General features: G+C 53.4%; 1 protein-coding gene across 1 annotated transcript; it reads left to right on the forward strand.

Annotated features, from left to right (window-relative positions):
* The first annotated feature begins 4,110 nt into the window (after nucleotides 1-4,110).
* LOC113960365 lies at nucleotides 4,111-12,984 on the forward strand. Its single transcript, XM_027669900.1, has 3 exons — nucleotides 4,111-6,750; nucleotides 8,178-8,293; nucleotides 9,745-12,984. The coding sequence occupies exons 1-3, from the start codon at nucleotides 4,144-4,146 to the stop codon at nucleotides 12,458-12,460; spliced, it is 5,439 nt and encodes a 1,812-aa protein (XP_027525701.1). The 5' UTR covers nucleotides 4,111-4,143; the 3' UTR covers nucleotides 12,461-12,984.
* The last annotated feature ends 6 nt before the right edge of the window (nucleotides 12,985-12,990 follow it).

The raw sequence follows: 12,990 nt of genomic DNA on the forward strand, positions 1-12,990 counted from the left end.
GAGAAGCAGCACTTCTGCCTCACCCAAAACACCCGAGTCCTGATGTAAAGGAGTCACTGACTGTGAAGGAGTCACTGGACTGACAGAAGAACTGTCCACAGAATGATACCTGCACGCTCATCTTTGAGATATTCTTTGTCAATCTATTGCAGTTGATTCAAGGGTCAGAGGAGGTCTGTGCTGGTATTAATCCTGAATTAGTTCTTAACTGTAGAATACTTTAGAAGACATCAAACAGTTGGAGATCTCCTTGTGAAGGAGAGAGTATTCAAAATTCAGCCTCCCACAAACAGGCTGTGCTTGAAAACGCGTTTATTGCCTGAATTCTGGAAAATGCAGTGCACAACACGTGAGCAACGATTGCTACGTTTGCTCGATCCCTTGCTAAGCACATTCGACAGAAGGCTCAGGGAAGACGTCTCATGCTTGCCTGGATTATTAATCTCAAACCAAATGCCTCGATAAGTACTGAGAAAGCGCTTTTGTTCGCCAAAGACTTCAGGTGGGAGAGGTATTTCAGAATTTGTCCTTGCGACAGCCAGAAGCCGAGAGAGGAGCTCCGCGCTGGGGCTCGGGCAGACGCCCCGGTGCAGTTCCTGCGCTGGTCGCCCAGTGGCGATGTTGGCCAGCGCTGGGCGGGTGTTGCTGCTGCTGGGCGGGACCGGGGGGAGACCGGTGAGCACCAGTGAGACACTGCTGGGAGCGCAGTCGAAAGGCCCCCGCTGCAATGGAATAAGACCCGGTTTAAAGCCTTTCCAAAGGATGCGCTGGGAATCGTCGCATCGAGACGCACCTGGAAACGCTGCGAGCACAAGGCAAAGCAGGGATTGTGAAGGAGAGAGGCGGTGTCCCAGGTCCAGCCCTGAGGGTTTTGGGAGGATTTCGCCGCAGGTCTGGGGTGACTCAGACAGAGTCGGTTGGTTGGTAAGCACCGAGTTAATACCGGGAGAAATAAATGTTTACTTTTAACAGAGCGATGGGGAAAGCCTTAACCGAACAGAATGCAGGCAGAGAGAGGAGGCGGGTTTATCTCTCCGAAAATGAACCAAACCTAGGACAGCTACCAGTGGTATTTACAATATAACCGAGTCTGCGAATGATTCTCCTGGCTTTCCTGACGTTTGCGTCCTGCTGAGAGTTCCAGGCAGCAGTTCCGCGGGAGAGCTGGGAATTCAGTGCTGCCTGATCGTTATAGAGACGAAAGAAGAAGTCCTGGGAGATGGCTGGGAAGGAGAGGACAGGAACGTTGGTCCCTCTTTGCATCAGGCATGGAAACCACAGCGACTCGGGGAAGCATCTGTGCTTTCGTTCTCCAGGCAACGCCTCCTCCCAAGCCATTCTATCCTCAGGGACTCCGGGGATGGGGAAGAAACCTTTATCAGGGGTTAAAGGCGTGGGGCCTCTCAGATTTCATCCGGCAGATTTTGGAAACTGAAATTGCTCAGGCTGGGGAAGTGCGGGCGGAGTTTTCTTTTAGGAACACTGTGTTCTGAAATTCAGGGACACACCAGGAACTGAGCAGAATATGTTGCTGTAGTGCTTTTCTAGCATTCAGTTGTAAATATCGGAGTAGAGAGAACTGGGTTTTTTGGTAATTTTAAGTTATCTTCTTAGGATAAAGATGTCATCATTAACCAGAGATGAGGAAGCCTGCAATATCACTATGTGTTCAAGGAGATAAGTGAATTCTCTGACACATTTATGCAAATTATATCCTAATTATGGTTATAGCTCCTCAGTCTGTCCTAAAATACAGTGTGCCTTCATCTGGCAGCGTTCAAACTTCCTTTATTTTTTTTTTAATTCATTTTATTGTTGTGACCCAACAGAAAACACCAGCATTAGCTCTCCAGTGCTGCAAGGTAAGTGACCCTCTTTATTTCGCATTTCTCTAAAATCTGAAAGAATATAGACTTCAGTGGAAGACCAGAGTTTCTTATATACAAAGACACTCTCACAGCCAAGAGCTCCGTTAAGGATCGCTGTTCTTCTTACTCCCTTCTACACCTGAAGCTGAAAGACACCATTTGCCTTCTTAAATGATAGGACCAAAAATTATGGGGCTACTGCAGTCAGGGTATGAAGCATCTGTGGAAGCTCCTCTCGGCCTGTTCCTGTTCCCTGCTGTGCCGCGGTGCCAAAGATTAGGTTAAGTAGAAATAAATACACTTTCCTCTCTCGGAGGTGCCGAGAGCTAAACAAAGGGGCACAAAGCAAATGGATTCCAGGTGCCACAGTTATTTTTGCGTGGCACGAAAGAGGAGAGAAGCCACTTCCCCAGCTGTGGTTGGTTTTACATCAAGCTTTTGTGTTGGTGATGATAATCGCAACTCGAGAGGTGGACATGGAAGGGAAGAGGAGAAGAAACAGCTGAGCTGCCCTTTGATGTAAGTTAGAGCCTCTCAGTCAAGGGGCTGTAAGAGGAAATCACAAAAAAATGACTGCATTCGTACAAGATCCTTTAGTATCTAAACTTCTGAGGGATCCTAAATCAACTCTTGTTACTTTCTCCTACTCATATACTCATAAGCTTTTATTTGGAAAAAAATGAAAGTGCCGACGAATTTCTAGGACTGGACCTCGTGAGTATTATTTGAGAGCATCAGCCCTTTTAGCAAGCAAAAACAAGGGGAAAACATCTAGGAAGTTAAAGGAAAAGAGCCAAAACCCAGGAGGTTGTGATACTTTATAATAATACTTTAAAAGTGCAGTTCATTTTATAGTAAAATCTGAATGAAAATTGCTCGAACCAAAAATAAGCGGTGCAAGTTGTAGTCTGTTTTCTCCTCCATTTTTTTAATTCTCTAAGAGGAGGGTTGGGTTGGGCTCGCGGGCACCTGGACGCATCCCCAGCACACTGTGTGTGCGTTCACCGCAGAAACAGCTGAGATGTCGATGCTCTGGGACAGCCATGAGTGCCTGACCCTCATGGTTTTAACCGGTCTCCAGCACAGATCCTGCCTCAACTACCAGGCGTGCTCAGAACCCCTCGGTGTCCCCTTCCACCTCTGTTTCCCACGGTTGTTCCTCACAGGTCTGCTCTTGATCTCTCCCTCTTAGCGAGTTTGGTCCTGCCTCTAACTATCTCGTAATAAGCTTTGTATATTCCTAAATCCCCCATAAACCATCTCGTAATCTGTTTCTTCTCTCTTGTGAGACTCTTTCTGGTAATATATGAGAATCTTTAGAACTTTTTTCCCCTTTTGTCCTGTACAAAGCTTCTTGTTGAACCTCTGGAGTTTATACTTCAATAAATCCTTTAATGGCCCATTAATTAGCGTAATTAGATCCCTGATTTTTGCTATTGTCTCCGTTAGCTCCTCATTAGCTTCTGTGTATCTAGGTGCTTAATTTATGAGCTCTTGTGTTTGTTTCCTTGCCTTTTGCATTAACTAGTTGTTGGCCTCAGACAAGTACAAGAGTGAAGGTTTTATCTCTAAGGTGGGACCTTTAAAATATTCCTAACCCTGTGTGGTAACATTAGAGGGGAAAGGACATTACACTTTCAAAACATGAAAACATTTTGCAGCGTTTCGATGCTTGTGTACGCCTGGGGACATTTTTCAGGAATGTGTTACATAGCGACACGCCTTATCATGGATGCAATGATCAGCAGGCGACAGGGGAGGAAACTCCTGTCAATTAAGGAGAAAAGCGCTTTTCACACAGAAAAGTGTTGAAGTGTCAAGTGTCCTTCGGGCGAGATGTGATATCCAATGGCAAAAAATCAACCTTAGGATGATGTGCCCTAGACCAGCATTATCTTCTAGTGTGACTTCCCTGTCAACTCTCTGGCACCAACTCTCATCTTCAGCGGCTTCTCTGACCCGCCCCAATTGCTAATTGTCCTGTGCTGGTTAACAAATGGAGAATGAAAACCTCGCAATGATTGCCGAGGAAGTGAATCTTGCAATGCCTACACAACGTAGAGCCAACCCAAAAGCTGTGTCTGAAGAGTTCGCGGTTGGCGAGCTGGGAATTGATACCCAGAGCAGCGACCCCGCTTCCAAGCGAGGAGAATATTTACACGGCACCTCTTGGCTTCACTTTGGCACGCAGAGCGCACATTCAAGCAGCAAACCCCGAATCAGCGGCTCTGCCCCGAATGAGAGGAAATATTCGCCCTTCCGACGCTGGGTGGGGATGTTGGCCGCGGACCGGCTCGTCCCTCGGTCCGCCCCGGCTTTGCAGGCACAGGGAGACAAAAAAACCGTGGGAGCTGCTCGGAAAGGAGTCGGAATACTCGGGAGCTTCCAGATTCCCTCACCCCAAGATTACTGGCAAACACCGCTCCGCTTCGGACGCTATTTAAAAATGTTGGGAGCCGCGGAGGACGGCGGGTGCCTTTTTCGGAGACTGATGACGTGTGGGAGACGGAGCGGAGACAGCAAGAGGCAAGTGATCTTGTTTATTCTGTGCTTTTGCGTGTGTCAGAGCGGGGCTGAAACCCTCCGCTACTCTCTGCCGGAGGAAATGGAGAGGGACTCCTTTGTCGCCAATATTGCAAAGGACCTGGGGGTTCCTGTGAGCCAGCTCGCGGCTCGCAAGGCCCGCGTTGTGTCTGAGGGGAGCGAGCAGCTTTTCCGTCTCAATCAAAACACCGGAGTCCTGACGGCAAAGGAGTCGCTGGACCGAGAGGAGATCTGTCCGCAGAGAGATACCTGCACGCTCGTCTTTAAGATATTCTTTGAAAATCCGCTGCAGTTGATCCGAGGGGAGGTGGAGATTCGTGACGTAAACGACAACTCCCCCGTGTTCCCGGAGAAGGAGATAGTTTTAAAGATTCTAGAAACAGCATCTCCCGGGTCCCGTTTCCCCCTGGAAAGCGCCCAGGACAAGGACGTGGGCAGCAACGGTTTGCAGAACTACAGCCTCGGGTCCAATCCGTATTTCTCCCTCGCTATCGGAACAGGGAAAGACGGAGTAAAATATGCGGAGCTCGTCCTACAGCGCGAACTCGACCGTGAAGAGCAAGGGGAGCTGAATTTACTTCTCACCGCCATCGACGGGGGCTCGCCACCCAGGTCGGGCACGGCTCAGGTCCGGATCGTGGTGCTGGATGCCAATGACAATATTCCGATCTTCGAAAGGGAGGTCTATGAGGTGCGCCTGTCTGAGAACAGCCCCTCAGAGCAACTGGTGGTCAGAGTTATGGCCACGGATCCCGACGAAGGGTCCAACGGGAAACTGCAGTACGCCTTCACCCAGACATCGGAGCGATCCCGGGAGCTCTTCCAGCTGAACCCGGTCACCGGGGAGATACGAGTAGCGGGCAACCTGGATTTCGAGGAAGCAAAAACCCACATGATGGTGGTAAAAGCCACTGATGGCGGGGGGCTTTCTGCGCATTGCAAAGTGCAGGTAGAAGTCCTGGACATGAATGACAATGCCCCGGAGATAACGCTGACCTCTCTCACCGCCTCCATTCCCGAGGACGCCCCGCCGCGTACCGTGGTGGCTCTGTTCAGTGTGCGGGACCGGGACTCCGGGGACAACGGCAGGACAGAGTGTTCGATCGACGGGGACTTGCCATTCAGCCTCACCCCCACTTTTGATAATTATTACGAACTGAGAACAAACGCGGCGCTGGACAGGGAGAGCACGGCGCAGTATAACATCACCATCACAGCCACGGACTGGGGCAGGACGCGGCTGAGCTCTCGGGAAAACATCTTCGTGCAGATATCGGATGTGAACGACAATCCCCCAGAGTTCACCCAGGAGATTTACACCATGTCTGTCACGGAGAACAACAGCCCCATGCTCCGGATCGGCAGCATGAACGCCACGGACGCCGACGCAGGAAAAAACGCCCGCGTGAACTACGCGCTGATGCGGCAGGAGGGCAAGGAGCCTCCCGAGGTGTCAGTCAACGCTGAAAACGGGGATGTTTATATCCTCCGCCCACTGGACTACGAGAAGGTGCGTGCCTTTGAGGTGTCGGTGCTCGCCAGTGACAGCGGTTCGCCGCCGCTCAGCGCCCAGGCGCTGCTACGCGTCGTGGTGCGGGACGAGAACGATAACGCGCCCGTGGTGCTGCACCCGACCCCCGACAGCAGCGCGGCGGGAGAGTTGGTGCCGCGCTGGGCACCTTCGGGCTACCTGGTGGCCAAGGTGGTGGCGGTGGACGCGGACGCGGGGCAGAACGCGTGGCTGTCGTACGAGCTGGCCAAGGCGACGGAGCCGGGGCTGTTCCGCGTGGGGCTGCACAGCGGCGAGGTGCGCACGGCGCGGGCCGTGTCGGAGAGGGACGCGCCCCGGCAGAGGCTCGTTGTGCTGGTGCGGGACCGCGGGCACCCGCCGCGCTCCACCACCGCCAGCCTCGCCGTCGCGTTGGTGGACGGCTTCTCCGAAGCGCATTTACGGGTGAGCGAGGAGGCACCGGCCGCTGATCCCGACGGGCCGCTCACCCTCTACCTCATCACCTCCCTGGCCTGCGTGTCGGCGCTGTTCCTCGCCACCGCGCTGGCCGCCGTGGTGGTGAAGGTGCGGCGGGCCAAGCGGAGCGAGACGGAGACCTTGCCCACGTTCCCGACGATAGCCACGGAGAGCAGTGCGGGCTCCCTGCCCCGCAGCTACCTGTACGATGTCTGCTTCGCCGCCGGGACCGTCAACAGCGAGTTTCGGTTCCTCAGACCCCTCTTCCCCTGCTTCCCCGCCGGGCTGCCTCCCGGCCCGGGCGAGCAACGGAGCTCAGTGTGCTCGCAAGATGTGGCAAACCTCGGGGAGGAAGGCGACTGGGCTGCACAGGTGAGGGACCTGCCCGCGGGGGGAGGATAGGGGGATGTGTCACATCCTGACAGCAAGGAAGTTGCTGAGCTGCTAGTGGAGGGGTCCCTGTGGCGGGAGGAGAAGTTAAAGGGGGGGTCTCAGAGCCGCTGGCGGTGCCTCCCAGGAGGATCCTGCGGGGTTCAGCTGCTTCCCATATGCTGACTAACCTCGCCTCTCTGCATTACAGAAGCATGGGATAGTTTGGCTTGGAATGGACCTTTAAGGACCATGGAGTCCAAACTCCCCTGCAAGGAGCAGGGACATCTTAAACTAGATCAGATTGCTCAGAGCCCCATCCAGCCTGACCTTGAATATTTCCAGAGATGAGGCATCTCTCACCTCTCCGGGTAACTGCACCCATATCTATGCTTGCGTTAAAGCAAGTCTTCAGTGTCACTGCAAAGGGGAGCAGCTGGACAACGAGAAGGTGAGAAGTAGAGGTAGAAAATGTGTCTCCATTTTGGATCCTGTCCAAGCACTGTGTGGAGCCAATGGGGAGCAGGAATGTACCGCTTCCAGGGACACATCCTCCCTGAGGCGGCATCAGTAGGAATGCAGTGATCCTGTGCAGTGTCAGATGAGACTGCGGGGACAACTGTGCAAAGGGGTGTCACTTCACTGACACTGTCCCCTGCACTGCTGTTAGGAGCTGGTGCTCGGCGCTGCCGAGTGCCATTCACCCGGGTGATGGTGGTAGTGCTGAACTCAAGCTGCTCGAGGCTACGGAGGTGAGTACCTCTGCCATTCAGTTCCCTTTTATTTTTTGTGACTTGCATGAACGGTATTGGTGTGGTTATCGGGACTTTACAATGCACCCTCGCAGTCTTTTTCTGACTCAGCCGGGTGCTCCCAGGCAGTACCAGCACTCTGTGAACTCAGAGTGAGTCACATCTGAGCTCCTGTTAACTTCCATGTGTTGAAAGAGTGTGGGGGACACAAGAGATGATCATTGAAACTCCTCACTCTCTCACTGAGTCCAAGTCACCTCTAATACCGTCTTAAGTCACCCCTTAACATTTTAGTGTTTTATAACCACTTGGACTCACTTTACTGCAGGTTTTCAGAACCGCAGTAGCTTCAGGGCAGACAACAACCCTTCTTGATACATCAACATTAAACCACATTTACTGTTTGTGAGAAAGGGGTTTTTATTTGGGGCTCTTACCATCTTGAATTACTCCCCGAGAATCATAAAAGTTTTGCAGTAGTGCCTTTGAGTTGTCCACAGTGGAGGTTTCTGACTTTAGATGTTGCCTGTTCAGGTCGGAGACCCACCAGCCTCCTCTTTGGCTCTGGGTAGAGAAGTGTCACACAGGCAGTGGTGTAAGACATGCCCTCCAAGCTTCTCGATGATACCTGCTTCCCTTCAATGCCCAAAAGACAACCAGTCTCTCTGTTCTTTGCAGGGCAGAGGCCCCCTCTCTGAAGACACAGGACCCGGAGCTGCAGAAGCAGCTTGCACTGCAAACGGGGGGCTGGGGTTAAATGTCACTTCTGATCAAAACCCCTGGCTCAGCCATCAGTAAACGAAGAGAGACAAGTACGTCTGTCCTCCCAGGGAAAAGAGAACAAAGAGACCAAGCACCTCCCTAAAAGGTACCAGGGAGATGAGGTCTTCTCTGTGAGAGAGCAGAAACACTCTCCTCTTGAGCAGTATTTTATTTACGTAGGTATTTTGTAATTGTGATGTCAACGGAGGAGGAGGACTGTGTTGCATGCTGATTACACAATAATGTATGATTGTGAAAGTGCTATTGCTTCTACATCTTAAGGGGAAACTGCAGCAGATCTTCAGCTTTTTCCTATGCCACCATTTCTATGGGATTTTTTTGTGGGTTTTCTTTGTTTTTATGGAGAGAGCTCTGTAATAATGTCTTTTTTTTTTCTCTGTTCAATACTAGGCCAAACAAATATTAAGCAAAACTGAGTGGTGCTTGCAAAGGAATTTCTTAATAACAGGCAGAAGCTGTTTACATTAGAAACCACTGGCATTGGCACACTTGGAAGGAGTTTACAGGCTCTCCTTACTGTAAAGAGTGGGCTTTGAGCAATGTGCTTTTTTTTTGTTTTGTTGGGGAGGGTGTTGTTTGCTTGTTTGTTTTAATAAGGTAAAATTGAAATTAATATTTAAGGATTTTTTAGTGTAAAGTAGAAGACAATTAAAAATACTGCTTGTGGTTTTAGAGTAAATCACTCTGAACTGTTAACAATTAACTTAGGGCACTGTAGAACGTAGGTCTTCAAGAAGCTTTCTGTTTTCTTTTTCTTCGTTAATAGGTATTGATCTATAAAATAATGTGACATTTCCTGTCGCTAACACATTTTTAAGAGTTAGATGCCTGCTGACAGAATACAATAAAACCTATTTGAAACTCCCCCGGGTGAGTGTGCTGTCTCGAGATTGCTTGTCACAGTCATCGCTGAGGAAATAGCCACCTAAGGAGCAGGATTTCAGGAATAAATCCGTGCATTTGGAGTGGATTTTATGCAGGGGAAATCAGAACCACCTGGGAAATAGGTCGTTCTCAGAAGCCGGAGCAAGGTGGAGGGGGATTTTAGGAGCCAGGTTGGGGGCCGAGAGATGTTGCTCTCAGATTGAGGGGAACTGAGCAAACAATCTTGGTCCATTCCGAGAATTTCTATGGGGAGCATCATGACGATTTCTGACGTGGTTAACGGACCAGTTCACTTGGTTTGTTGGACGCCTGTAACAATACACAACTTTTTTTAGCTAAACAACCTGAAAGTAATTTATTCAAATCGTTATAATGAGGCACGTTAGAGGGGGTAAAGAGAGGAAAAGAAACCCCTACAACCCCCAGATTTAAATAAATCTCTTTTTCAAATAAAAGACAAACAGAGATATTGCTTATTCAAGCGGTGGCCATATTTGAACAGGGTTGCATGGACAGTTAAATCTGAATTGCTCGACCTCGGAAGAGAGAAATCGAGCCGTTAATCTCTACTTTCCAGGCTTTGTGCTGGGAAATCTTCGCGTCCTTTCGCAGATCGGCCGCCTGGTGCCACTGCTGACCGCGGAGGCTCCACGCATCTCCCGGTTTCCATCTCCGCCGCCCCCGGGATTCGGGTGGGCGGGGCTGCACCATCTCAGACTGCTCCGTCCGGGGGTCTGCAGGCTGTATCGGCAGCTCCATCCAGCTCGCAGGAGGGGAGATCGGGTCGCAGGAGGAGAATGAAGCTGAGGAAGAGCGAGGAGCCGCTCCCGGGGCGAACGGTGGCTCTGTTCCTTCTCCTCTGTGTCTCGGGGATGAGAGCAGAAATCGCTCGGTACTCTGTGCCCGAAGAGGCGGAGAGAGGTTCCTTTGTGGTGAATATCGCTAAGGATTTGGGACTGACCGCTGAGGAATTATCGGCTCGTCAGGCGCGACTCGTTCCTGATGGAGAAAAGCAGTATTTACAGCTGAACCAGCACACAGGGGATTTGGTGGTGAGAGAGCAGATGGACCGGGAGGAGCTGTGCGGACAGAGTGAGCCTTGCCTGGTGCGTTTCGAGGTGCTGCTGGAGAACCCACTGCAGTCCTTCCGAGCTGAGGTAAGACTCACCGACATTAATGATCATGCTCCTGTGTTCTTAAATAAAGAGATAGTTTTAAAGATCCCGGAATCTGCAATGCCAGAGACTCGATTTTTGTTGGAAAGCGCTCAGGATCCAGATGTGGGGAACAATAGTCTTCAGCATTATAGTATCAGCTCCAACGAGTATTTCCATGTGTACACCCGGCGGCGAAATGACGGCAGGAGGTACGCCGAGCTGGTGTTGGATCGACCCCTGGATCGGGAGCAGCAGGCAGAAGTTGCTTTCAACATCACTGCTGTGGATGGTGGGACTCCACCGCGCTCTGGTTCAGCCTTAATCCGCGTGGTAGTCCTAGATATAAATGACAACATCCCAGTATTTACTAGGAGTCTGTATAAAGTCTCCATTAGGGAAAATAGCTCCCAGGATACCTTAGTGGTGGTGGTGTCTGCTAGCGATTTAGACTCAGGAACGAACGGGGAAATAACCTATTCAATTGTTCAAAATTCAAAGGAAAATTTCGAGACGTTTCAAATAAATCCAGAGACAGGCCAGATTCGACTCAAAAAGCCTTTGGATTATGAAGAAACAAAGACCTATGAGATAGACGTCCAGGCAACAGATGGAGGGGGCCTATCCGCGCACTGCAAGGTGGAGGTGCAGGTGGAGGACGTGAACGACAACGCCCCCGAGGTGATCATCACCTCCCTCACCAGCACCCTCTCGGAAGCAGCCCCGCCGAACACCGTGGTCGCTCTCTTCAACGTGCGGGACCGGGACTCGGGGGACAACGGCAGGACGACCTGCGAGCTGGCGGGTGAGCAACCTTTCAGCATCTCGCTGCTGGCAGCCGACGCGTACGCGCTGGTGACATCGGAGGCACTGGACCGGGAAGAGGTGTCAGAGTATAACGTGACGGTGCGAGCCCGTGACCAAGGCTCCCCCGCGCTTTCGACGTACAAGACACTGCTCGTGCGGCTCTTGGATGTGAACGACAACGCGCCCACCTTCATCCAGGACATTTACACCATGGTGATGAGTGAAAACGAGCCGGCGGGGACGAGCCTGGGCCGCCTGAGAGCCACAGACGCTGACGCGGGAGAAAACGCACATGTGAGATACGCAATAGAGGCACCTCCACCGGGCACCCCCGTCACGGCATCGTTCGTGTCCGTGGATGCGGAGAGTGGAACCGTCCGGACATTGCGCCCACTGGACTATGAGAAGGTGCGTGCCTTCGAGCTGGTAGTGCGCGCCAGTGACGGCGGTTCCCCGCCGCTGAGCACCCAGGCGGTGCTGCGAATCGTGGTGCAGGACCAGAACGATAACGCGCCCGTGGTGCTGCACCCGCCCTCCGGCAGCAACCCGGCGGGAGAGCTGGTGCCGCGCTGGGCACCTTCGGGCTACCTGGTGGCCAAGGTGGTGGCGGTGGACGCGGACGCGGGGCAGAACGCGTGGCTGTCGTATGAGCTGGCCAAGGCGACGGAGCCGGGGCTGTTCCGCGTGGGGCTGCACAGCGGCGAGGTGCGCACGGCGCGGGCCGTGTCGGAGAGGGACGCGCCCCGGCAGAGGCTCGTTGTGCTGGTGCGGGACCGCGGGCAGCCACCGCGCTCTGCCACCGCCACGCTCGCTGTCGCACTGGTGCACGACTTCTCCGACGCCTCCATGCAGCTCGACCACGATCCTGCGAGCAGGCAGCAGCCGCAGGTAGCTGAGGAGGACCAGCTCACCACCTACCTCATTGCCTCCCTGGGCTGCGTCTCGTCACTCTTCCTCCTGTCCGTCATCGGCTTGGTGACAGCCAGGCTGTGCAAGGCTCGCCTCCGGGCACACCTTTCACCTCCCTCTGCCAATTGCTACGCGGATGGAGATTTCGCCAGCGACGGCGTGGACGTGGGCGGGATGGGCACTCTGTCACCGGCTTACCGCTACGAGGTGTGCCTGACCACCGGCTCGGGGAGGAGCGAATTTCAGTTCTTGAGGCCCGTCCTGCTCAGCCCGCAAAGCAGCGCTGAGACGGGGCCAGACAAAGACGAAGATCCGCTCTGCAGCTCGCAGTCCGCCTGCGAGAGGGAAGTCTGTGCGGGCAGTACAGCCGCTACTCCCTTTCAGCCACTGGGCTGGCCGGTCGGCGGGCACGTCCATGCCTGAGCCGTACTGGGAGGAACTTCCCTACCCCGTCCTCAGCCTGACATTCCCCAGTAGCTGTAGTGCCATCCTCTGCTGTTCCAGGCGTGCTGGACCTGCGGAGGGCTCGTGACGGTTTCTCCGTCCGGGGAAAGTGTCTCAGTCCCTCCGGACAAAGTCTCTGCCCCACGCTGCCCTGAGAAACGCCTTGTGCCGCTCTTACCGCTGCGTTCCTCGGAGGTCACAGACTCGCCTGTCGTTAGAGGAGCGAGCCCTCCAGACCGCGGGCTGCGGACAGCGAGGAGCAGGGACGGACGCGGAGCAGCCGCCGGCTCTACTTGTACGCTGAACCTCCACGAAGGGCTCCCGCCGCTGCTCCCGGGCATTTTTATCCCCACTTTGATGTGCGCGCGTCCTGCCCCGGGCTCAGCCGCGGGCGAGCGGCGGCACCGCGCGTGTGCGCGCGTGTCCGTGGGCCGGGCCGAGCGGCAGCGCGGGCAGCGGGCGGCGGCGGGCGCAGTCCCAGCGCGCACCGCTGGGTGGTGGTCTCGGCT

Source organism: Corapipo altera, unplaced genomic scaffold (assembly GCF_003945725.1).
Source record: "Corapipo altera isolate COAL_440 unplaced genomic scaffold, ASM394572v1 61267, whole genome shotgun sequence".
NCBI classification, from domain to species: Eukaryota; Metazoa; Chordata; class Aves; order Passeriformes; family Pipridae; genus Corapipo; species Corapipo altera.

What these genes read in the sequence shown, in the direction of transcription:
- LOC113960365 (XM_027669900.1), top strand. Translation starts at nt 4,144, where the DNA reads ATGTTGGCCGCGGACCGGCTCGTCCCTCGGTCCGCCCCGGCTTTGCAG. An exon ending in AAGGCGACTGGGCTGCACAG is followed by an intron (nt 6,751 to 8,177) that starts GTGAGGGACCTG and finishes TGTTCTTTGCAG; the next exon opens with GGCAGAGGCCCCCTCTCTGA. An exon ending in AACCCCTGGCTCAGCCATCA is followed by an intron (nt 8,294 to 9,744) that starts GTAAACGAAGAG and finishes TCTACTTTCCAG; the next exon opens with GCTTTGTGCTGGGAAATCTT.